The sequence below is a fragment of the Cervus elaphus genome, chromosome 18 (assembly GCF_910594005.1).
Source record: "Cervus elaphus chromosome 18, mCerEla1.1, whole genome shotgun sequence".
In the NCBI taxonomy this organism is placed as follows: Eukaryota; Metazoa; Chordata; class Mammalia; order Artiodactyla; family Cervidae; genus Cervus; species Cervus elaphus.
This window is the reverse complement of record NC_057832.1, coordinates 33,300,535-33,326,548: the sequence shown is the minus strand read 5'-3', so window position 1 is coordinate 33,326,548 and position 26,014 is coordinate 33,300,535. Positions and strand designations below refer to the sequence as shown.

The window sequence follows — 26,014 nt, the reverse complement described above, 5'->3', positions numbered from 1 at the left end:
TACCCAAAATCACAGACCCAGAAAAATTCTTACTTATACACATGAGAACCCTTTCAAGCATTTGGTATTTATCGGAAGCCTTTTGAAGTCCTAGAGGAAGCATGTTGACAGGTGTTGCAACTGGTTGAACAATACCACAAATCACAGCTGCAGTAGATGCCAAAACTTGATACAACAAAGTGCATTATTTCATTAATCTGCAGTATTTCATGCTACTGATTTACTTGGAATAAAGAGACTGTTACCATAACTTTGGACATATGTGGCATTATTTGAAGATCTGTCATGAAATAGTATTGCATTTTATGGTAGTTGACATACATCAAACAGTCAATACTACAACCATCTGAAAGAGTGGTTGAGGCCAATTCTGACTCCAGAGGTCAAAGACCAAATTTGTTTAAATCAGTGGAGGGAAACTTTCCGATGATTTACACAGAAGGGTTAAAGGAGAATTACATTTTTATAGCAGCTCTGCTCCAGGTCATGCCATCTGTTGGGTGTAGTGTTAGTCTGGATACAGAACAATGGTGCCTGAGCAACTTCCGCCTTTTTCCATAGCCATCCGAAAAGTCCATGAGCCAGGGCTTGAGTTCCATCCTAGGAAGAAAGTGGAGAGTGGAGGAAAGTCAGCAGTCAGACATTTAGGCTCAGAAGTTTCATGTGGCTTCACTTCTAGCTTGAAAGCAGTGTATTAGAGCCTCTCACTTGGGTTGTACTTTGTACTTTTCCAAGTACTGTATCATGTACAGTCACTTCAGTTGAGCTGCAAAGAAGTAAGAACCTACCTTCTGAAATTAAAGTTCCTGGAATTTTAAATTATACATTAGCTGTGAGTACATTTCTAAGATTTTTTGCAGCTGTGTACTTACTTACATTGATTATTATAGACATCATACTATAGTTTTTACTAATAACAAGACCACTCAGGAAGTAGAGCCAAGAGATTCATAGCAGTGGCTGGTTCTAGAGAGTGATATAGAGAATTGATGCAGAGAACTGTATCAAGTGATACGGAAAACTGGAGGGGGAAGACAACCTTTTTAAAAGAAAAAAAATGATCATGCTTTTGCCCTACTTTTTAAAGATGAATACATATTAGATTAAGAAACAAAAGCTGAAAACAATGGGCTTTAGCCTAGATAAATACCCACTTCATGAATTTAAAGTATGTTAGCCCCTTTAGGCCACTTTGGCACTGTTTAACTTCAGACATAATCCTTGGGGCTCCATTCACAGAAGCAATATATGAGCTATAGATATGGCCATGTTGACGAAAGAGCTCTGTCCATACCTGGATGGAGGGTTGATTCCTTACAGTTATTTTACTTCTGCTGACAACCATAAAATCAGTTCTTAAACGGAGGGGAATGTGGCCTTAAGGAAGGATTGATTTTCTAGAAGTGAAGAGAAGTTTATTCCTTTTAATCAGATAGGATAAGAGGAAGGAAAAAAACAAACTAACATGTTTTTGAAAAAGTGTAAATGAGAGATAAAGTAGGTCATATAGAGTTTATAATGAGTTTAAAGAGTTTATAATGAAATTTTTTGCTTAGTTTTGAGTTATTTCAGTGAAAACAATAGCATCTATCTCCTTCCTTTTTTGGTGAAAAGTTACAAAATATTTTGCTTCAAAGTATACACTGCTGCTTAATTTTTATGACTACGTTTTTGTTTATTGTTCATTCATCTAGTGTCTGCAATATATAGTTTTACACTTTTTTGTGTGGGTTTTCTACATGTAATTAGAAAAAACAATACTTAATACATGTTTTAAACTTAGTAACTGTAGAATATTGGAATTATTTTTTAAGATATTAGACTCCCTATTGGCTCAAATAGTAAAGAATCTGCTTGTAATATGGGAGATCCGGATTTGATCCCTAGGTTGGAAATATCCCCTGGAGAAGAAAATGGCAACCACTCCAGTATTCTTGCTTGGAGAATTCCAAGGACAGAGGAGCCTGGTGGGCTACAGTCCATGGAGTCACAAAAAGTCAGACCCTGAGCGACTAAGTCTCAGATGATAAGTGTTAACTGATTTAGACAACACAGTAATAGTAGTAACTTTATTGTGCATTTGATTTCACTTAAATATGGGTTATCATATTGTTTATATACATACCAGGTGAGGTTGAGCAAAGAAATAGAAAAAATAATTATTTGATATTAAAGATTTGAACCATATGATTTGATGATTTTATAGTGCTGAACTGAAGATTCTATACAGAACATTCTTTTCAGTTATAAATATGAGTGATCTCTTCATGTACTAATATGGATGGATCTCCAAATACACCAAGTTACACAACAGAGTCTAATATATACTATTAATTATATGCTAAAAAACAACTCTTTTTGTATGCTAAAAAACAACTCTGTTTTACATGTTCACATGTATCTAAAATGCCTCTAGAAATATACTTGGGTATCGACTATTTTCCCAGGAGAGGGATATTTGGGATGGCTGGGAGATAGGATAAAAATGAAATGTTAACCTTAGTTATTCCCATTCTAATGTGGATAAAGAGTTATCATTTTGTGATAATACTTCCCCAGTAACTAATGATCTTTAGCAGTATTATATGTATTTATTGGACACTGATACATTAAAGCAGTGTCCACTAAATATATGTATGACTGTTCAGACTCTTTTTGTTTGCCTAATTGACTTGTTGAAATTTGTTGTAGATTCTAGATATAAATCGTTAAGTATATGTATTTTAAATATATTCCTTTTTATTCCCTCAGCATGCCTTTTTATTTTCTTGATGACTTTTCATTAAAATAAATATTAAATTTTGAAGATTAATTTATCATTAAAACTTTAGTTATTTAGTTTAGTCACATTTTCTAAGAAATATTTGCTTTCATAAACTCTGAGAGAAATTATACTAGGATTACTTTCAGAAAATTTTGAGTTTGAATTTTATGTAACACTGGAATAAATTTTTGTGAATAGTATTTGGTAAGGGTCAAAATTTATTATTTCTACACACATATCCACTTACTCCAGTATTATTTATTGTGGAAACTTTCTTTTATCCATTGGATTATCTGAGTCCTATGTTGAAAGGAAATTGACCATATATGTGGTTAGATCCAATTTTAAACTTCTTTTTCATTGGTTTATTTGTCTCCTCTTGTACGAATCGCTTACTTTATTGATTACTATATCTTCATAGGAAGAATTGTTTATACGAGTTTAAACTAATTTGTTTTAAGATTCTCTGGGATGTTTTTGGGGCTTCCCAGGTGGCCCAGTGGTAAAGAATCTGCATGCCAATGCAGGAGACATGGTTTAATCCCTGGGTTGGGAAGACACCCTGGAACAGGAAATGGCAACCCACTCCAGTATTCTTGCCTGGGAAATCTCATGGACAATGGATCCTGGCAGGCTACTGTCCATGGGGCTGCCAGAGTTAGACATGACTTAGCAAATAAACGACAACAACAAGGAACGTTTTCTATGTATGACTTATGGTCTTTTATTTCTTTCTTTCCTGTGTTTATGTTATTTATTTTCCTTGCCTTATTGGTTAGAGTTTACAGACAGTATATTTTAAATCAAATTTTTGGGAAAAAAATCTGTATGTTATTTCCTTAAATATTATATCTATATCTCTTTTTACTGTCCTCTCTTGGGACTCCAAATACATGTTTATTAGACTATTCGATATTGATTCATAAATTAGTAGTACTCCATAACTTTTAACATTTCACTTTACAAAATCTATATTGTATCATTTTGATTAATTTGTCTTCAAGTTCACTTACCGTTTTATTCGCTCTCACCAATCCATTTTTTCCTAAGCCCACTCAGTGGATTTCTCACATCAGACATTATGCTTTAAGCTTTAGAATTTTTATTTCTCTGCCAAAATTGTCACCTATTATGACTCTCTCTCCCTCTAATTCTTAATTGTACTAATTGCATTTAAATTCAGTTTCTGCAAATTAAATAATTTTATTCTTTTTTATGGGTGGGTAGCATTCCACTATGTACATGTACCACATCTTTATCCACTGAAGTGTCCATGGACATTTGCGTTGTTTCCATGTTTTGTTTGTTGTGACTCATCACTGCAACCTTGAACTGCTTACCTTTCTCTGCTTCAGTTTCTTCATATGTAAAGTAAAAATAATAAAAATACATAGCATTGTTGTGAGGATTATGAAAGCTAGTTTATGTTATAATCTGTTTATTAGAACAGGTGGCATTAAAAGTACTAATATTTTTTTTCAGTGCATTTATTATTTTTATTTCTATTTTTATACTCTAGATATCTGTTTTATTATGTGTCACTTACTATTTATTCCTAGCCATCATTATGGTCATTTGTCTATATTTTAGGACATAATTTTGATATATACTTCATTTAATATGAATTACTAATAAGAATAAATGCAGTTGGATTTTAGACTTGAATAATTAATTAATGCACAAATTTACTTTAGGAAAAAAATTCATTCTTAACTATAAGAGTGTGAGATCATTATTATGAGTGCATTGTTCAGGTTTACTAAATAAACTTTTTTGTGTGATTTAGAAACTAATCAATATACAAAATTATTAAATTTGCCCCGTTTATTGTATCTTTTTAAATATCTTAATTTTTATATACCACAGACATTCACTGAGTGCCTACTACATTCCTAGCCTTGTGTATAATAGCAAAACACCAAAATAGGGTTAAAGACTGGAATGATGAAGTGCAATATTCTGGAAGAAGGAAAATTATCTGAGCTTGAAAGTTCTGAAAGAAAAAAAAGTAAGACAAGTTTAGGAGGATAAACAGTTACAGTCATCCCAGACCAATAATTTTCCATTACTGATGGCTGTTATTGCTAAGATACCACAAGGAAAATATGAGGAGATGATGTTTCTGTTTGATTACTTACTTCATTTTGTGTATCATATACATATATAGCACTCCCTTTTTTTAGCATTTTATTAAATTATTGTATAATTCAATTTATTTTTCATTTTAAAATTAATTTTGTTATTTTATTAAATTATAAAAATATATAAAATATTAAATTTTAAGCATCTTAACAAATACTATCTCGTTAAATCTTCATAACAACTCTATGAATTAGGTAATACTATTTTCTCCAATTAAATATACTAAGTAACTTACTCTGGGTCACATAATTAGTAAATGTCAAAGTTCAGCTTTTTACCAAGTAGTCAGGATGCAGATTCCTTGTTCTCATTCAACACGCTATACAGCTTCTCTATAGATGGTTCATTTCTCATCTTAATGTAATAAAATAGCCACCATATATTAAGCATCCAGTATGTGCCAAACAAAAATTTTTCATTTAATTCCCATAAAATAATTTGAGTCACCAAAGGCATTATTAAACTTTTACAGTTTGTAAAGAATGGATATTCGTTCAGTTAGGGGGCTTTATTTTAAGGGGACATGGAGAAGTACGTGCAGCAGGAAACCATACCAGAGATTTAACAGATAATTTTAGAAAACTGGAATTTTCATATTCACCAACTCTGAGCAAACAGCATCACTTTAAAGCTAATAATATTGAGACTCCATGGTTTATATAAGGTTATATAGCTGGCTCATTGGAAAAGACCCTGATGCTGGGAGGGATTGGGGGCAGGAGGAGAAGGGGATGCCAAAGGATGAAATGGCTGGATGGCATCACCGACTCGATGGACATGTGTTTGAGTAAACTCTGGGATTTGGTGATGGACAGGGAGGCCTGGCGTGCTGTGATTCATGGGGTCGCAAAGAGTCGGGCACGACTGAGCGGCTGAACTGAACTGAGCTGGCTCAGAACTAATGTTATGCCAGTACTCACATATCACACTTCTTCTTCAAACAGAATTTGCATTCGTTTATGTCTCAGCCTACCATGGCTGATAACAACAGAGTTCATAAAGAACCAGTATGGTACAGTGAAAAGATCAATGCTATTGATTACTTAGGGGTTTCCCAGGTGCCTCAGTGGTAAAGAATCTGCCTGCAATGCAGGAGACACAGGTTCAATCCCTGGGTTAGGAAGATCCCCCAGAGTAGGGAACAGCAACCCACTGCAGTATTGCCTGGAGAATCCCCTTGGACAGGGGAGCCTGGCGGGCTATAGTCCATGGAGTTAGAGTCAGACATAACCTAGCAACTGAACAACAACAGCAATTGGTTAAGACAGAATTCAGTTGTAATCTTGCCTGTAACAAACTGCTGTGTGACCTTTATACATATCTACTTGTCCCTCCTGAAATTTAATCTATTCTCAGAGGCTACATCTGCTGGAAGTTTTCTGGTGATGTTCTGTTGCTTGCATGTGACTTGCATGCCAAGTCGCTTCAGTTGTGTCTGACTCTTTGCAAACCCATCGAGTGTAGCCTGCCAGGCTTCTCTGTCCATGGGCTTCTCCAGGCAAGAATACTGGAGTGGGTTGCCATGCCCTCCTCCAGGGAATCTTCCTGACCCAGGGATCGAACCATGTCTCCTGCATTCACAAGCGGGTTCTTGATCAGTAGTGCCACCTGGGAAGCCCCACTGCTTGCTGAGTAAAGCTAAATTTCTTGCATTTCATGTTTCTCATGCACTGCTGCACCTATGTAGCCCACATCATGTGTCAGTCACTATGCTAAGTATTTCACAAGATGTATTTATTTGATTATGCAATGTTTTTTTAATGCAACCCTATTGTCTCTATTCAGAATGAGGAAATTGAGCTATATCCAGATAAAGAAACTAGTATTGTTGCAGCTGTTAGTAGCTGATGTGTGATTCAAATCCTGGCAAACAATTATCTGTTTTTTCCTCCTTTGAAATCTTGTATCATTGAGTTCACATCTCTCAGTGATGTCCCAGTTTGTCTGGTGTATCCCCAGTATATATCTTTGTTTCTGACATAGTTGTTACTAGCACACCCTTTTGCTCTCTTGAAGTGTTCATGGTATACTTGCTGGGTTTTTCTCCTAACCAGCTCTTTTATCTCTCTTTTCATTTTCATTTTTATCTGCCTCACCTGAGTTTATACCCTTATCATCTGTTGCATAGATGGTTACAACAAAATTGTTTTTTTTTTCCTTTATTCATACAGATTCCTTTCTCTCCTGTATACTTGAATATTTAGAACCCAAATAATAGCAGGACACAGCCAACATTAACAACAGACATTTACATGATAAATGGCTCTCGACTGCCTCCAAGATAGAATCAAACACCTTAAATACATCTACAGGTTTCAGCGACCATGGAATATGACCCTACTTACCTCTCCAATCCCGTCCCATTAGTCAGCCGGATCAGCTGAATACACGGCTTTGTGCTCCCTAACCACATCAAACACACTTTTTCCCTCTGTACTTGCACAGGCTCTCTCTTTGCCGTTTTCCAAACATTCTCTATGATGCAGCTCAATTACCAGTTATTCTGAAATGTCTCTTTTTCACCTCTTAATGTTAAGTGCACTTTTCTTGACAGTACCCCTGTGTTGGTTTTTATTTTAAAATCCATTTCCATATTGACAGTTAATGATTAAGAGCATGGGCTCTGTTGGGTGGCATAAATGAGATGACATCAGTTCCTGCACATAGGAAGCATTCAATTAATAATGGTGGTTTAATTCTTATACCACTGTATTGTATTTATTGCTTAGTTCTCTTTCTCCAATTATTGTCTGAGTTCTTTGATGGCAGCAAATGTCCCTAATCTCTTGTGTGAACATCTGTTTACATGTATATGTTCATATATTATATAAATATATACATATAAAACTGAATAAAAATAAGTAACAGTACTTAAATAAACAGCTAGTTGTAACACGGATAATAATTATTAGTGTTAGATATTAGTAAATATATGGTGTGTACATATTTGTATTTATAGGTATAATATACTTATTCTATATCTCCGCTAATAGAATGTGAATTTTTGAGGGTAGTGATTCCTTGTCTTTTGGAATTTTAAGGAATTTGGGAGAAGAAGTAGGTTATATTTCAAAATATATGCTTTTGAAAAATATTTACTTTAACAAAAATCATGCTATTTTTCTATCTACTGCTTATTCCAATAGTACCTTATATAATAAACCTTTTGTTCTTGAAATAAGTTGAGACATTTCTCAGCACTTGTGTTCTCCTTACTCACTTACTCTGTTTAAATTCTTGTTGAACTTCTGGTTCCAAATCTCTTTTCTTCTCTCAGCATTCTTTCTTCTCAGAATTTAATTTACTTCACCATTTTTAGGTTCTCTGTAAGTAATTGCATGCTTAGTCTAGAGCTCTAGTACAAACTTCCTTATGGGTTTCAGATCAATGTTTCTAATGTTTGATATAACTTATTGATAGGAATATTTAACACCACTCTGAGTCAACAGGCCTAAAACACGTTTCATTGCAGCTCCTCCCACCTCGGATCATCTGTGCTTCTTTGCTTCCATTGCTCCTTGAAGACAATGTCAAGATGAAATCTCGGTGTCACCCTTGACTCCTTGATCTCTCTTGTAGCCAATCTTTAAGTTTTATGCATGTCCTTTTTAGAAAGAATCTTTTGTTCTGTTCTAGTTACCTTTTAAGATAACTCACCCCCATCCTGCTTATTCATGTATGTATTAATAGTGTTTTTCCACATGTATTGGATATATAAATCTCTTTGAAGTTCGTATATTTAAAAACATTTCTTAATTACCTATTCTAGGGTCAAAGAGTGATTCCAATTTTCTGACCTGATTTGGTACCCCTTATTATTAACATTTTGAGAATCACAGCCTCCTTCCAGAAACTTTTGGATTCTGGTGAATCTTTCCCAAAGGAAAAACTTGGTGAAATTTTAAGAATTTTATTGAATTTCCTGAAGATTGTCATTAGACTATTTAAAAATTCACAGATCATCAGTTTAAAAATGTCTGTTTAGAGCTGAAATTGGAGGCCTTCAGACACAAGAAATGAGATAGGACTCTATAACCAGAATTGAAGAGGAAGACATTTCAGGTGAAAGGAAGTAATAAAACTTAATGGCTAAGAATATAGGTTTTATCGTCAAAGAGAAGTCTATCCTCTGTTAGAGGTTTAAACAACTTCTTCACTAATATGTTCCCAGAATCTAAAAGTATCTGCTTAATAGTAGTTCTATATCCTTTGTTGAAGGGGTGGGTATGGATATTTAGTAAAGTTATTTAAAATCTTTGACCTTGTTTCCAAATCTGTTAAGTGAAAGTAGACTTATCTATCCTATTGGAATGTTATTAGGATTAATGAAATAGCATGTGTTAAGTACATAGTCTGGAAAATAATGTGTTTTCAATGAATGGCAATTATGAAAGAGTGAAAAAATACTAAACTATTGGAATTGGTGAGACAGAGACAGAGCTAATAGAAGCTAGTATAACTGTTGTGCATCACCCACATGCATCAGAATTATTTGTGCTTATTTAAGATGTGGAATAATGGTCCCCTTCTAAGAACTCCAGAGTTCAAATCTTTGGAGAGTCAGTGTAGGAAAACTTCATTTTGAACAAGACCTTTAGATATTAGATTGAACATTGATGTGATGAAGTTTGAGCATAAGGACTGTAGGAACTGACAGTAAACTTCTTGAAGACAAGGACAATATTTTATTCCTCTTTGTTTTCCCATTGTCTCATGAAGGCACGTAACACTTAGGGCCAGGTACAAGATTGGTAATCACTGATATTTGTCAATTAATGAATGTCAAAGTGACACTGAAATTGGGAATATGATCATGGCAGTCACAATGTATTGAGTCTTAGAATGAGTGAAACATTTACCTAACCTCTCAGTTTATCAGTTATTTTCTTTTAACATAGGGTTACTACTACTAATAATAATAATTACATGGTTTCTTTTCTCACTGAGTGCCCAAATTGTAAGTATAAAATGATGTTACACGAGAATGAAGTTTTATGTAGTTGTGCATATGAATATTTTTCATTTTCCCCATGTCAATTTAATTGGAGTTGTTTAAAAAAAAGGTCACTTGGAACCCACTTCCCTTTGAAGGAACACTTTCAGCAGCTCCTTACATTCATTTTTTTTTTACGGAAAAGTTAAAAGTCATAATCAAAATGTAAACTGAGATGAATTAAAATAGAATGCTAACTTGTCCATCTCTTGTCCTCTTGTTTGAGAAATAATACAATCATAAGCGATCAGAATCAGCCTTTAAGCTAATTTATTATAAATATGGTCCTTTAAAACCATTGTTTATTGTATAAACATAGCCTAGTCTCATTCTTCTTAAAACTAAGCTTTTAACTCTTTAACCCTACAGTATGGATTCATCAAAAAATTTACTCCCTATGAAGCTCTTTATGATCCCAACAGTCCTAATTCCTCCAGATTGTTTTATTTCCAAACTTAAATATTTTTTTTTCACTCCTTAGTGTGGAAATTCGGCTACCTCCATATTACATGCTTACTGAAGTAGAAAACTGCCTAATCAGATAGGAAAACATTTGGCTGTGAATAAATCAGCATTTGTCGAGGATTTCAAAGTGTGAAGTTAGGCAGACAAGCATAGATCCTAAGAGCTCTGCTTTCTCTTGCTTCCCTGTAGAGAAATCAGAGGCTAATATGACCTCCACTGCCATCTGTCTAAATACTTGAATGTGTTGTCTTGAATTAACACAACAGATCTACTGGAGGGTGTAATCAAGATTTTATTTTTACATTTCACCACCAGGTGCTCTACAATATAAATTTATCCATTAATATTCAGATTGATTAAGTTTTCCTAAGGAAAACAATGGGTGTTTAAAGATCAACTAATTCAGAACAAGAAGTAAAATTATTTTAATATGTTGACTTGTAGTGTTTATGTGTTTTATCCTTTTTTCTATGAGGAGTTGCTATAGATTTTCTTGAGAGTGGATAACATATTACTATATATATATATATATATATATATGCAATAATAAAATCTAACACTGTCACTTATACTTCCTCTAAATCAATAGTTAATTTACCTGCTACTAAATTTTATTAATTTCTATTTTTTTGGTGACCTTTTAAAAGATCTTAACATGGTACTTTCTATAAAATACGTACTCAGTAAATGTCTATTGAATAAGTGAAACCCACATAGGTTATTTTAATTTCCATATAATCAGATGAAGTTCATGAACAAGGGAGAATTCTCACTACAGTGTTTTCCAGCAACAAGCAATGGGACTATTTGCAAAGCTGAACTAAGGGAAACTAAATAAAAGCATAAATCTTTACTAAAGGTGATTTTCAGCTTGAGACCTGGAAAAGGAACTTAATCTACTGTTTATTAAATAATATTTGTGCCAATTATTCATTCAAATTGATTATAAGCTCAAATGTAATATCTGTATTGGGCATTGCAATTGAAGACAAACAAAAAGACTGATTTTTTTTCTCATCCTTCCCCCCAAAACTCAAAATCTTATGAGAAAGATAGCTTTTTGGAAAAATTTTATTTCTGAAATAACTGTACATTTCCATTGAAGAAATGGACTGTAAATAAGCTTCCTATGGGAAGTACCTGTAATATGCTTCCTGTGGGAAGTACTTTGTTTCTTTTTGCTTCTGAAACCTAGCAAACTTCATAGAAATGCAGTAAAAGTTTACAGAATGAATGGAATTGCCGACAAGAGACTTCTTGCTCTGATTATTTGTAAGTAGCTTTTAATAATAGACTTCAATAGTAACCTATAAATGCAGATTTTAATCTGCTGAAACAGATTATTTCCAACACTAATACAAAACACTTATCAGTGGTTTGGTAACTAAAATTGTTGATTGACATTTGACTTTGGATTTAATGATTAGTGCATATAATAAATATCCTTAATAGGAATAAATCTATGTATATGCATTAATAATTTTACCCTTTGCATTTGTAAACTGTAAGTTGGACTAATATACTGGAATATATTATTGGAATGTCATAGAAATATTTATAACCAATTGCTTTTCAGAAAGATATGGGTAAGCCTATAGTTAATTGTAAAGATCTTTCCAAATAAGAGATTGACCACATTCTTTTATACATAAACACCCATGGGTAGCTGAAAGAAAAAAGGATAAAGTGAAAAATAGAGAGGGGAAGAAAGGAAGAAAGAATGAAAGATAATTGGATAGAAAAAAGGCAAATAATCATAGTATAACTATTCATCTCCTTAATTTAATTTGGATTTGCACTGAATCTTGCCACTAATTAACCTGAAAGGTTTTGACATTTTTAGACTGTACTTCATGTGTGTATTTCTCAGTTAAATAAATATAACGTGACAATAATTTTTATATCAGATGATAAATGTATTAGAAGCTGGCTTAGTTTTTCCCTTAAATACTGATGCAGTAAAACCCAGAGGCCCGCAGTGGCGTGGGTCCCTCTGGAACATCAATCATGTATGATGCTGTAAGGAGAAGTCTTGACGAGTTAAACTCAATGTCGTCACTCTAACTGACGCTCATCTGAATGCAGGTATTTTTCTACTGTGGAGATTTTGTTTCACTTCACCCTCAACCCAGTTGCTCCTTAGCATTTATCATATTGTTAACACATTCATTTTTATAATGAGAATTCTGTAAAGCACATGCTTTTTTAGGACACATTTTCCCTATTATAATTTTTTCCTCTCAGGCAGGAAGCATGGATATTTGTCAGCATCTCTTATTTGGAAAGAACTTTACAAATAACTATAAACTCATGCCTTCTTCCTAAAAAGTAAGTTGTTAAAACTATATCTATTTATCTTTTAATAATATGTTTCAGCATTTTAGTGCCAGTTTGCAGATAGAAAAACTGCAGGGTAATTATGTAATATGATATTCTCATATTCTAAAACTGGAAAAAAAATAGAATTAAGAGTTTTAAAAATTAGATTTAGAAAGTTCTCTTCCCTAACCTCAAAAGTCAGAGTGAGCTGAGAGGAGGAAATTTTCTAAGCAATATGGGCAAATGAAATACTTTTCTCTTGAATTAATTTCTTTTGTTGAAAGGAAGTCTTGTCATCCAACTTGAGCAACCATTAATTATTTCTGTATGTTTAATTATAAAAATCTAACCAAGATTTCAGAATCAGAAGAATCAGTGAAATTAAGAAATGTATAAAATGGACTTATTTTTATAAGAAATAATTTCAGACAAGACACTAATTTTGAACATTTATTTTAATGCTTTTAGAGTTCAAGTCTAAGTGAGTTTTCTATTTCAACTGGAGATACATTTTTCATGTAATGTACAGTAATGAGAGAGACTTCTGAGAAGTATATCATGGAAAGAATTAATTGCAGCCAGTTCATAGTAGACAGTTAAATATTTAATTTACCACACGTACTAGTTTGCTTAGCTTATCAGTTTCCAAAGCAAAATTATTTCAGGTCGGTAACCCACATACTTTGGAAATTTCATCACTCTTTTAGGCCTCTAAGTTATTCAGCTTACTCAGAGTGCAACTGGAGGGTGGATGGGACAGCGTAGGAGGTATTATGAGAATTCTCAAAAAATTTCAAAGCACTTGATGACAAGGAAACTGCATTTTCTGTTTCTGATTCTTTTCATTAAAACTGAAGTCCAAACAAACCTGTTCTAAGAGAGTATAAAGATAATTCAAGAAAGTCACCTGCCAATGGTTACCATGATCCAACCATCCTATCATCTAACCTCTGTGATTTTGTATTTCTTTTTGTTGTTGTTTTTAGCCCCTTTATTTTAGTTAGTTATTTATCTTAATTTTTGACCTCACTAGGATGAACATTATGTTTGGACTCACTTCCCTGGCTCTAATCTCTGAGGACACTTTAGACTCATTTTTTGCCTCCACCCTTGGGAGTGATTACCAGGCTCATTCCTTAATGTACCTCTACCCCTCTGACCTCCCAATTAGAAGGCGGAAATTATATAGAGCTTCCATTCTGAACTACACAAGGCTGGAGCTCAGCAAGACACACCCATGATTTAGAGGTTCTCAGCCTTAAACTATTGACATTTTGGACCAGATAACTTTTATTTTGGGGGACTGTGCCCTCTGGGATGTTTAGCAGCACTGAAACCCATTGCGTGTGTGTGTGTGTGTGTGTGTGCGTGCTCAGTCATATCTGACTCTTTGGGACTCCATGGACTGTAGCCTACCAGACTTCTCTGTCCATGGGATTCTCCAGTCAAGAATCCTGGAGTGTGTTGCCATTTCCTCCTCCATGGGATCTTCCCAAACAAGGGATTGAACCTGAGTCTCTCGTGTCTCCTGCATTGGCAGATGGGTTCTTTACCACTGCGCCAGCTGCAAAGCCCATAAAGTGCACTAATCATTAGATACACTACTACTTTCCCCAGTTGAGACAGCCAATGACCACCCCCTTTTAAGAAGAATCATCCCCACCTAAGAGAAGCAGTGTGGAGGCAGATTTATCTCCCCAGCACATCCTGCTGATCAATCACGATGTGCGAGGCACTACTGTTATGTACTGTGAAAAACTTCGAGAAGGGAGAGTTCCAGTTTCTGTCTTCACGGAACTTCTGGAATATATAAGAAATGAATACAAATAACTAGAACATAGGACAACCTGACATAAAAAGTAGTGATCTCTTGATGTGTATTCAGAAAGAGGAAAACGAAATTCCCTTTGTAAAAATCAAAAAGAATGCTTGGAAAATTTAGGTAGGTCTTGGAGGTAAAGATTTTCCTGCTGGCTCAGACAGTAAAAAATCTACCTGCAATGCAGGAGACCCGGATTCAATCCCTGGGTCTACAGAGATCCCTGGGTCCATGGGGTCTCACAGAGTTGGACATAACTGAGTGACTAACACATTGGAGGTAGAACAGGAATGCAGTGGAATAGAATGGAACATGAAGGTGTTGAGGAAGAATTGTGAACAGCTTTGAACTCCAGATGTTTGGACTTTAGTTTATTATGAACATACTTTCATTTGAATTTGTTTTATTTTTGATGAAGGGAAATGACATGAGGAAACTCATGGTTCCTGTTCTCATACATTTTGACTCTTTTCTACATCCACCATAAATTGTGGGGAGAAAAATGAGGAGTTTGTGACCAGCTCAACAAATCCAGTCCAGAGTACTTCTGCTGGGTAAATGTTGATCAATAGAATGGATGCATCTTATACTTACAAAATCGTTACTTTTATTATTTATTCATTTTTAATAGTTTATTATTAAACAAGTAAAACAACTTAAGAAATAATCTTTTTGGAAAACACAGATTTCAAGAAATAGGCAGAAAAATATTAAAGTTACTCTCTTTGAAGATTGGATGGGAAATTAGCACCCAAGTTTTAATAATATAGAAACTAAAAGCACAATATAAATAAGAAAGGCAAGGGATATAATCTAAAGCTGTCTGTTTATGACATTGATTCTTAACCTCTGGGGACTAAAGGATCCCTTTGAGTATCCTATGAAAGTGATAGTTTCCCCAAGAAAAATACCAATAGTCACATACTCATAAAATCTGCTAAGACACTTCAGGGTGTTCTTGGCCTTCTGAAGCCAATAAATGGCCTTTCTAGGCACCCATGGCCTTCGGGTTATAAAAAACCCTGACAGAAAACTACAGCTACAAAACACAGACCATTGTTTCAGAGATCTAAGAAACTCTAGAAGTGTCTAAAATAACCATAAGCACAATTTAGAAACTGAAATTCCTGGGGTCTTTATAAATACCTGGATTTCATTTTGAAATGTAGTCAGAAAGCATTTAGTTAGCATTTCCCATTAAAGTTCTAAAAATGTAGATTACTTTTATTTGATGGAAAAAGTGCTATATCTTTTAAAAGCAACATGAGAGAGCTATAGAAGGATTAGAGTTGAAACTGAGAAGACTTTAGGGCTTCTTCCAAGATATTTAAACTTGGACTAGTAATTTAGCTTCCCTGAGTTTCAGTTTTATGCTTTATTATAATACAGTCTTGTACTATCTTAAAGTCCTTTATATGTTCTAAAATTTCATAATTTAAATTAACTCATCTAAGTCTAAAAAGACAAGATAAATAAATAACTTCTAAAAAAATGAGAATAGCTCCAATTATTTTCACAGTAGCATATTTTCAGGAAGTGATTCAAAGCTGGACATAGTTGAATTGCTAAACGACTGAATTTGCAAAAGTGGGAGATAATTAGGTTGTTACACTCAGTACAAATTAATTATTAATGACTTCTCCATGACTTTGAATCAGAAGGGTTTTTCTTCAGGAGAGGTTCTGACTGGGCTGTCTGAATGATGAATCATCTCCCACACTGAGGTGGTCTTCCCCAGCTCCAAGGTACTCATAGGAACTACCAGGAAATTTGACTGTGGTTGCCTGTGTTGTACTTGGCATTTTACTTTAAAAAAAAAAAAATCTCACTTTCAGTATTGATATCACCATGCGTTAGCCTGCAGAAGCAAAGGATTTTCTTTGAGGAAAAGTGCTTGACTTTAAAAAAAAACAATGCCCTCAGCCAAGGCTCCCATCATCTGAATTCACTCACCATTTGTGTGGCTTTAAATGTGGCTGCACACACACCAGGACCAGGGATCAGAAATGCATCTGGGTAGCAGAAGCCGGTTAGCGTGGCCTCCTCCACCCCCTTTTGTTGTCTGTTTTTGTAACATATGTTAGCCACCAAAGAGACAAACAAGGATAAATGCTTTTCTCCTTTCCCATCTGGTTCTCTGCCAGAGATACAGGGCCTGTGCAAAGTATCAGATTTCAATGTCCTGACTGCTGAGAAATCCCACTTTTTTGTTCTCTATCCATCACCATTCTTCTTCTCAACAAATATTTTTCCATCAAGTACAAAGCAATGGAGTCCAATAAAATCCAGGGTTGTTTCCACTAACTCCCCTCCCAATTCCTGGTGATTAATAATGCATTTGTAGGATAATATTTTTGCACCTTATTTCATAGAACTGTGGTCTGATATAAGGGCTACATATCCACAATATTTTGAATTCCTGAAACTAAAAATTACAGTTTTTCATATATAAATGAGTTCTGGTCTATGAATCAACCAAAAAGTCTGTTGTTTGGACCTCATAATACATTTCTTATGGATATAACTTTGAAAATGACACTAGAACTATAGATTAGAAAAGAGAGACAAGAAGAGAGAGAGGAGCCTAAATCAACACCCTACACAATATTACACATCCTTTGCATTGCAAACATTTGTATCCTTTGCATGTCTGTTCCGTAATGGAAACCAAGAAGCCCTTAGAAGCTGGTCAGCAGGGTACAGGGCAAGGACTGTTTCTTTCAGGTGTGTAAACAGTGAGTCTCATGAGGAGATGCTGGTTGCACCTGCCACATGGAGAATTGTGGCATCCTTATGAGGCAATGCTGCTGTTTCTTCTACATTAGGAACTTTCAGAACCCCAACAAGCTGAGGACTGCGTATCCGCTGCAGCTGTCCATGTTTGCAATTGTAAATTGGATGTTTCAATGTCAGAGGTTGCCAAAATGTGATTAAACTCTGCTACATAAAGAGTTATAATCTAGATGTTTGTTTGGAACTGTAGGGATCTATTAATATTTTCAACTGGCTAAATGAGCATGACTGTATAATACCAGAGTAGTAATTTCTTTTATTAAAATTTTTCAAGCATTCAGAAAACTAGACAGAATAGTACAGTGAATGTTCATAGCTCTATCACTTCAATTTAAAAATCGTTATGATATCTTATAATAACCTGTAGTGGAAAAGAATCTGAAAAAGAATAGATATGTCTACCTGAATCACTTTGCTGTTCATCTGAAACTAACACAACATTGTGAATCAACTTATTTCAATAAAAACATAATGATTTTGATTGATTTTCATTAGTTATTTTTTACTTTTAATTGCCAAATATAATGCAGCAAAACCTAGATTTCATGTCATGTGTACTTTAGTTATACAACTCAGAAAACAACTACATTTTCTTATGCAATGACAGTGACATTATAACTCCTAATAAAAGTATTTTTATTATGTTATACCATATTTATAATCAATTTTCTCTCATTGCCTATAAAATATCTTTTATATTTGGTTTGTTATCTAAACAGGTTCCCCACAATATGTTTGGGTGTTATGTATCTTAAATATCTTTGTGTTTGGAGCAGTCCCATTCCCTATTTTTTTCATGTACCATTGACTTGTTGCCAAATTTATGCCAGTGTCATGATTGTCAGTGAGGTTTTTTCCCTTTAGGCAGTATTTAACAGGTTGCTTTATTCCTTATATTAACATATCCTTTAAATGGATTTTAACTTTGGAGGTGAGCTCTTAAAATATCATTAAAATGTACTAATTTTGTAATATGTAGATTCTAACAAATCATTTAGATTATGATTAAAGAAAAATAAAAGATTGTTATCTCCCATCATTGATGGAAGAAAGAATAATGTGATCAAGATTAAAAGAGTTCCCACATTGTTTAATATTAATCATATATCATAACAAATGTCTTATATATGGCCTGCTCTTTTTAATGCTACTTGTCTGGTTTCTACATTTCTTGAAGATTCTGGCACAAGGGATTCTTACTGAGAAATGTTGGGAGAGAACATTAGAGAATTCTAGACCAAATTTTAAAGGGTCTCTAATACCAAAAAAAGGGCCCCTTTACATATTTGACTTTGAAATATGCCTCAAAAATGGACTGCAAAATGGGGCATTTACAGTCAGAGAACATTTAGGCATCTACTTGAATAAGCAAGGACCAATGCTACTGCAATAGTAAGTTGCTACATGACTGATTATTGGGTGACTCCAACTCCAGAAAATAAATGTAATACTTGGTTTTCTTTCCCCGAGTTAGGCTCTGTTATTATAAATCAACAAAGAATAGTTGATAGGTGAATAACATAAAATGACACAAAACCTGAAAGAATTATGCCTTGGCAACAGTGGCATCCAAACACAGTAACATTTATAACCCTCAGAGCCCTGTTATGTAGTTACTAAAGTGAAAGTGTTAGCCCTCAGTCATGTCCCACTCTTTGTGACCCCACGGACTGTAGCCTACTAGGCTCCTCTGCACATGAAATTCTCCAGCCAAGAATATCAGGGTGGGTTGCCATTTCCTTCTCCTGAAGATCTTCCCAACCCAGGGATCAAACCTGGCTCTCCTGCATTGCAGACAGATTCTTTATTGTCTAAGCCACCAGGGAAGCCAGATACCATTATTATTCCCATTTTAAAGGTAAGGAAACTGAGTTACAAAAACTTTAAGTAATTTCCCCAGTACCACATAATGATAAACAGAGGATTCAAGAACTAAACTGAGGCAATTAAGCTCTTAACCTCACTACTATGCTATATTGTCTTTTAGATATATGATGAGCTTATTGCTATCTTTATATAAACATCAGAAGATAGAGAAATTTTTTCTGACTCTGAAAATTGCAACATTTTATAACCATGTGGAATTTTAATGTCAGTACTTAAATATTACATATAATTTAATAATAACTGTGTTCCTTTTCTTTTATAAAGGTCATCGAGAACCTTGGTCCTTTGGAACTGATTCTTAATACTCCTAGCCATCATAGGGTTCATCATGGTGAGGAAATTTGATCTTTTCTTCTTCATTTCTTAAAAAAATGATATTATTTTGTATTGTTTCATCACAATTACCCAACCTAGTCACCACACATTTTACAAATAGGCATTTGCTGCTTCTTTTGTAGCTGGACAAACCTCATCTTCAAAGCAAGGATTGGAGGGAAAAAAACAAAAAAAAACAACCAAAAAACCTTTCCATGTCTGGCTTTTAGATTTTCCTTTTTCCTTAGATCTCTTCAGATGTAGTGGGAAAGAGTTCACCAGACGATGGAGTACACACTTTATAGAATCTGATGTTGTCAGTGAAAAGATATTTTTAGGAATATCATTGTTTCAAAAGTATAACTTCCTTTTTTAAAAAAAAAACTTAATATTTTGTCTCACAGGCAGAAACCGTTATTGCATAGACAAAAATTTTGCTGGAACTCTTATTATATGGGATAGAATTTTTGGTAAGTAAAAAGTATAAGGATTTAAAAAATTAAATTAACTCCTTAATTCACAGAAAGTCAAAGATCATATCATTATTGTTTATCTTCCAGGGACATTTGAAGCAGAAAATGAAAAAGTTGTATATGGTCTAACACATCCCATTAATACATTTGAACCTTTCAAGGTGCAGGTAATGGTATTGATTTTATTCTTTCTGAATTGATTATATCTTTTTATAAATTTTATATTTGAAAGAAAATTTAGTTGCTGAAAGGTAAAAGTACATTAATTACATTGACCTGAAAAAAAATTTACTTTAGCTGTAAAAGAATTTGAAAATAATTCTGGCACTCCAATACTTGAATCAAATTGGGCCAAATAAATTTGAAAACAGTTCATTGAAACAATTTTTAAAGATTCGTATCAATGTATGACAAAAAAAATAAATAAATAAATAAAAATTAAAAAAAAGTTAATATTATTTTAAGCATTTTAATCGTAATGTTTATTAAAGTCTACAAAATAGAAAAAAAAAAAGATGTCTGTTATGTAGAATTAAAAGATATATTTCTTTAGCAACATACCTCTCAGAATAGACCTGAAATATATTCGTGTATTCAGAAGGAGTGGTAGTAAAATGTATAATTAAGGCTGATCCCAGAGTAAGAAAATTATTTGCTTCAAGGCTACATGACTCTGGTTAGAAATTCAAGGTGAGGCCTTTGCCCTCTTCTTCTTGGACTGAGGTGTCAGGAGCTATTATGGGTGGGTTAGGTCTGCACATTACCTCACCTGTTAAGACTCTTTGCCCTGGACCAGTTTTCTGTCAGACATGTGGTATTGGTTGTTCGCTGGTCTCAATGGTTGGCACTAGAGAGATGAGGAATGTCTGTGAACCTCGGATCCGTCAGCGGCAGACCACCGCAAACACTCCCCAGGGTCAGGACTAGTAAATGAGAAAAAGATAAGAATACTTGAAAAACTGAAGAGGTCAGTCAATGACAGCTCTGTCCAGGGGACTGGATATACAGCATTCAGAAAGGGAGAAAGTGCAAGTTCATGTTGGGTCTGCTTTACAAACCTACTTCCTCAAAGTTTTTAAAGAAAGTTAAAGTAAGAAAATTGACATTTATTGGGCTTTGACTATATGCAGGGCATTGCTAACTGCACAAATGTTTAACCATTGTTAAAACTTACTAAGGTTTATCTTCTATTCAGATCAGTTCAGTCGCTCAGTTGTGTCTGACTCTTTGCGACCCCATGGACTGCAGCATGCCAGGCCTCCCTGTCCATCACCAACTCCTGGAGTTTACACAAACTCATGTCCATTGAGTCAGTGATGCCACCCAACCATCTCATCTTCTGTCATTCCCTTCTCTTCCCACCTTCAATCTTCCCCAGCATCGGGGTCTTTTCCAATGAGTCATTTCTTCGCATCAGGAGGCCCAAGTATTGGAGTTTCAGCTTCAGCATCACTCCTTGCAATGAACACCCAGGACTGATCTCCTTTAGGATGGACTGGTTGTACCTTCTTGCAGTCCAAGGGACTCTCAAGAGTCTTCTCCAACACCACAATTCAAAAGCATCAATTCTTCGGTGCTCAGCTTTCTTTATAGTCCAACTCACATCCATACATGACTACTGGAAAAACCACAGCCTTGACTAGATGGACCTTTGTTGGCAATGTCTCTATTTTTTAATATGCTGTCTAAGTTGGTCATAACCTTCCTTCCAAGGAGTAAGCATCTTTTAATTTCATGGCAGCAGTCAACATCTGCAGTGATTTTGGAACTCCCCCAAAATAAAATCTGTCACTGTTTCTATGTTTCCCCATCTATTTGCCATGAAGTGATGGGACCAGATGCCATGATCTAAGTTTTCTGAATGTTAAGCTTTAAGCCAACTTTTTCACTCTCCTCCTTCACTTTCATCAAGAGGCTCTTTAATTCTTCTTCACTTTCTGCCATAAGGCTGGTGTCATCTGCATATCTGAGGTTATTGATATTTTTCCCAGCAATCTTGATTCCAACTTGTGCTTCATCCAGCCCAGTGTTTCTAATGATGTACTCTGCATATAAGTTAAATAAGCAGGGTGACAATATATAGCCTTGACATACTCCTTTTCCTATTTGGAACCAGTCTGTTGTTCCCTGTCCAGTTCTAACTGTTCCTTCCTAACCTGCATACTGATTTCTCAAGAGTCAGGTCAGCTGGTCTGGTATTCCCATCTCTTTCATATCTTCTGCTATCTTTCATATCTTCTGTTAGCCTCAGTTTTTTTTTTTTTTTGGTGGATAAAACTGAGATTCCCAGGATTCAAATAATTCCTCCAACTATTCACAGTTTGTCAGATTCAAGCCTAAAAGTAGAGTGGACTGAAGTCCCAGTCCCAAACTTGATCAGCTGAATTTTATGCAAAAGGCTGTCATAAATTTACTTCACTTTTCAAAAAAAAAGGCATTTTTATGTCACCATTCAGAAGAGAAAAGTTGATTATTTCTCTTCTTTCTTCTCAACTAATGGTAATTTTTTCCTCTCTCACTTTCTCACTCTTAGGTGCTACTAAGAATGTGATAGATTTTTTTTTTTTCCAGGAAGATGTTAGCAAATATTTCCAGGTACTTTCTTAATATTTCTAGGTACTTTCTTTATAGAACTGAAGTCACGTTTCAAGATAATACACTTAAAGACACTTCTTCATTGGGTATGGTCTTGTCTTCATAATGTAGAGATTAAAAAGGAAATACAGCTTAGTCTCTGTCCACTAGGAGAGAGCCTTTCAAACCTAATGTGCATATGAGTCATGGGAAGATCTGATTAAAGGATGGGTTCAGTAGGTCGAATTCCATCCAAGACTCTGTGTTTCTAACAAGCTGCCAAGAGATGCAAACACTGCTGGTTCATGGTGATCCTTTAACTAGCAAGGCTTGGGGAGTGTACACGTGGAGGAAAAGGGGCTCTTATTTGAGATACAATAAGAGGTTGAAAACTGCATGGCGTGAGCTGCACAAGGAATTGGACGATTAGGTTTTGAAGACACAATACTCAGACAATCACAGGTCTTTATGAGCTGCTGCTGAATCTGTGTTCAATAATCCAGACTTCTGCCCTCAAATAAAATTTCCTTCAGCATAATAATTGTCAGAACTGTGTTTAAGGTTTAGTCTTCTCATACTCCCTTATATTGTCAGAAATATCAAATCAGGAAATTGTAATAATTAGGAGTCCCTCAACTTACAAAATTGCATATCTACTTTCATTTGTATCCCTCTATATTTAGCTAAATTTCTTGCCTTTCCAGCAGAGGATTCAAAATCAACTTAGAATGGCCCCTGTTAGATAGAGAGGGCTTTTTTTTCCTTCTTTATTTTTAAGCGTAGACCATTCATTTTGCTTTCCTTTGGGGTCCAGGTATTTCAGGCCATTGGCAAAGAAATAAGTAAATAAGTGAGAAAGTGCTCTTTATTTAAAAACATTACCATATATTTCTCATGGCTTGTGTCTGGAATGATAGTAATACACTTGCAGTCAGTTTTTAAAATAACAAAACAGGTAAGTGTATTAATATGTGTCATGCTGTTAATTTTCTGTATTATTATTATTTTTATTACAAAGCCTCAGCTAAATCCTACATTGTTCCTTAATTGCTTTAGAGTCCTTACTGTAATATTTCAAGTAATTTTAAAAGCCATTTTTATAATGTTAGCAGTTTAAATTCTGTAAGAGATCATGAAAGTACACATGAGACCACTAAGTCTGATAGAACCAAAACGTCTCTCTGCATTAATTTATCACTACACTGATAATAGAACTCATTTTTAGAGTCTATAGCTGATGCCCAATATCTAGGACTATTTTTAATTCTATGATGCATTATTATAACATGTGTGGCATATATAGCTAATTATCCTAATAGCCAATATTTAATGAGTACTTGTGCATACTTTAACTTTATACCTATCAATGTGTGTTACTTAAAGAATGTAAATTGCTGTTATAAGCCTCAAGGTAAACTTTTGACTCAGTAAACTTTTTTCTTATTACAGAATATGAAAAATACTTATAAATCTACCCTCAGAAATGGTGCTGAAATTTTTTTCTTAATGTGATATGTTTACCTGTAATTCAATATGGTAAATAAAATTCTTTTAAAAGTATATAGCAGATACACATATTCATATGATTCTAGTTCAACTTTAACAACTGTTTAGCAAGTCTAGAAAAGATGTCGTTCAACATGGCTTATTCAGTGCGCAGGCTGCTGGTTAATACCATTGGTAGTAAAGTCTCTGAACTCATTTTTTTATTCTTTGATGATTTTTCTAAACTATTCCCATATTTAAAAATTTCAAACTTTGTGGAGTTTTAGAAATATTTATAAGAATACATTTAAGCATAAAGGTATATAGAATGCATAGAATAAATTTCAATTTATAACACAATTGCATATTAATCATCATTAGCAAATTATATATAACTATATATTAAAGAATAATATATAAATTGCATTATACAATAAGATAAAACACATGACTTAATGTATGTAACCTTTTTGTTGTGGGTTTTCCTTATTTCAAATGAATTATATTTTTATTCTTCTAGTTCCATCATTTAGTTAACATATGGACTACATTCTGGGCCATGCCTGGGTTCTTCAATAAGTTTTCTGTCATATTTAAAGGACCAGGATGGGGTCCAGGTAAACCAAGACTTGGACTGATTGAAGAAATCCCAGAGGTAAATAGTGTTCATGAATTTGATGATGGCAAAGATTAATTTCCTATTGTCAGGTCTTCAGCCAGCCTGTAATTCATGCTGACTTCATGCAAATCTGAAAAAAGATGTTTCCTGAGGCAGATGCAGTCACACAATGTGTAACTTAATGAGTGGACACCACCTAGGGGCCAATAAGAGGGGTGCGGTCTCTCAGACTGATGCTGCCTCCTCCTAGGGAGCATGGTTTGGGGCAGAGCACCAGAGACTGGTTTTCTTGGCTCAAACCCACAGCCAAGAGCCTTTGTGTAGTGCAGAAACCACACAGACACTTGTGGGTCCCTCACAGAACCTAGAATGTGAGAGATGGAGGGAGCCTTTTGGATGATTCTGTCCAGTCTTCATTTGTCCATGAAAAACTGAGATCTACAGAATTGAGGATCTGAAGCCACACCAAAATGATGTGGTTATTGGATTCGACCACAACTTTATTCATTCCATAGTGTAGTGGTAGCAGTAAATGCAGAAATCCATTAAAAATAAAACATTAAGCAAAGTGGAGATGTAAAACATAGAAATCCAAATGAAAAATTCAGTTTCAATATGGAATTCCTCTGATGAAAATGAAAAAGGAACTTATTTCCAATCATTTAGCATATATATTGTGATTGCTTATCAAGATAACTTTCATTAATAGTAATACAAAAACAATAAGCCACTCTTGATTTCAGAGATAATTATGAGTATAAAAATTAGCCAGTATTTCAAGGAAATGAAGTCATATGTTTTATTTGAATATGTTATTTTTTAAAAATCTCAATTTAAATAAGGATTTTTTCTCTTGCAGTTATGAAAGCTGCTGTGTTGGAATTTCCCAGACACCTGGTTACGTTCACAGCTAGTTATAGAACAGCATTCTAAACTGATAGAGGTGAAAATAGTTTGCTTACTTCAGCTCCAGAGAGTCTAGTCAGCTATGGTTCATTTATTATTTTCCTTTTTTTCAATAGATAATTCTAAGTGAATATTTTAAAGTCATATCGATGCCTAAATCTGCATTATAAGGATAGGATTATAGTGTTTCTGGGAAACTGTAGTCTGGGAAAGTTGTTTTCAATAAGACAGTGTTTCTCTTTGCAGCAAGATTATCTCCACTACCCCAAATCACCTTCCATTTTCTCTTTTGCTATACTTTGACATATAATCATGGACATATTTTAATATTTCATTTAACATGTTCATTTTGTTTATGTTAATCATCAGTATCAATTCTTACATTGCTCTATATAAAGCAGACAAGATCAAACTCATAATGTTTCTGAAATGAGAAACAAGTCTCCTAATTTTTATATTT

At 34.4% G+C, this 26,014-nt stretch overlaps 1 protein-coding gene across 3 annotated transcripts in view; it reads left to right on the top strand.

Moving 5' to 3' along the window:
• Window positions 1-26,014, top strand: part of AGMO (alkylglycerol monooxygenase) — a 373,576-nt gene that overhangs the window by 160,329 nt on the left and 187,233 nt on the right. For 2 of the 3 annotated variants that reach the window (XM_043872920.1, XM_043872921.1), the window contains exons 6-9: window positions 19,447-19,513; window positions 19,902-19,967; window positions 20,058-20,137; window positions 24,550-24,684. In XM_043872920.1, the coding sequence (XP_043728855.1) occupies window positions 19,447-19,513; window positions 19,902-19,967; window positions 20,058-20,137; window positions 24,550-24,684 (348 nt within the window). The remainder of the gene's footprint in view (window positions 1-19,446; window positions 19,514-19,901; window positions 19,968-20,057; window positions 20,138-24,549; window positions 24,685-26,014) is intronic. The other variant, XM_043872923.1, reaches the window with a different exon arrangement.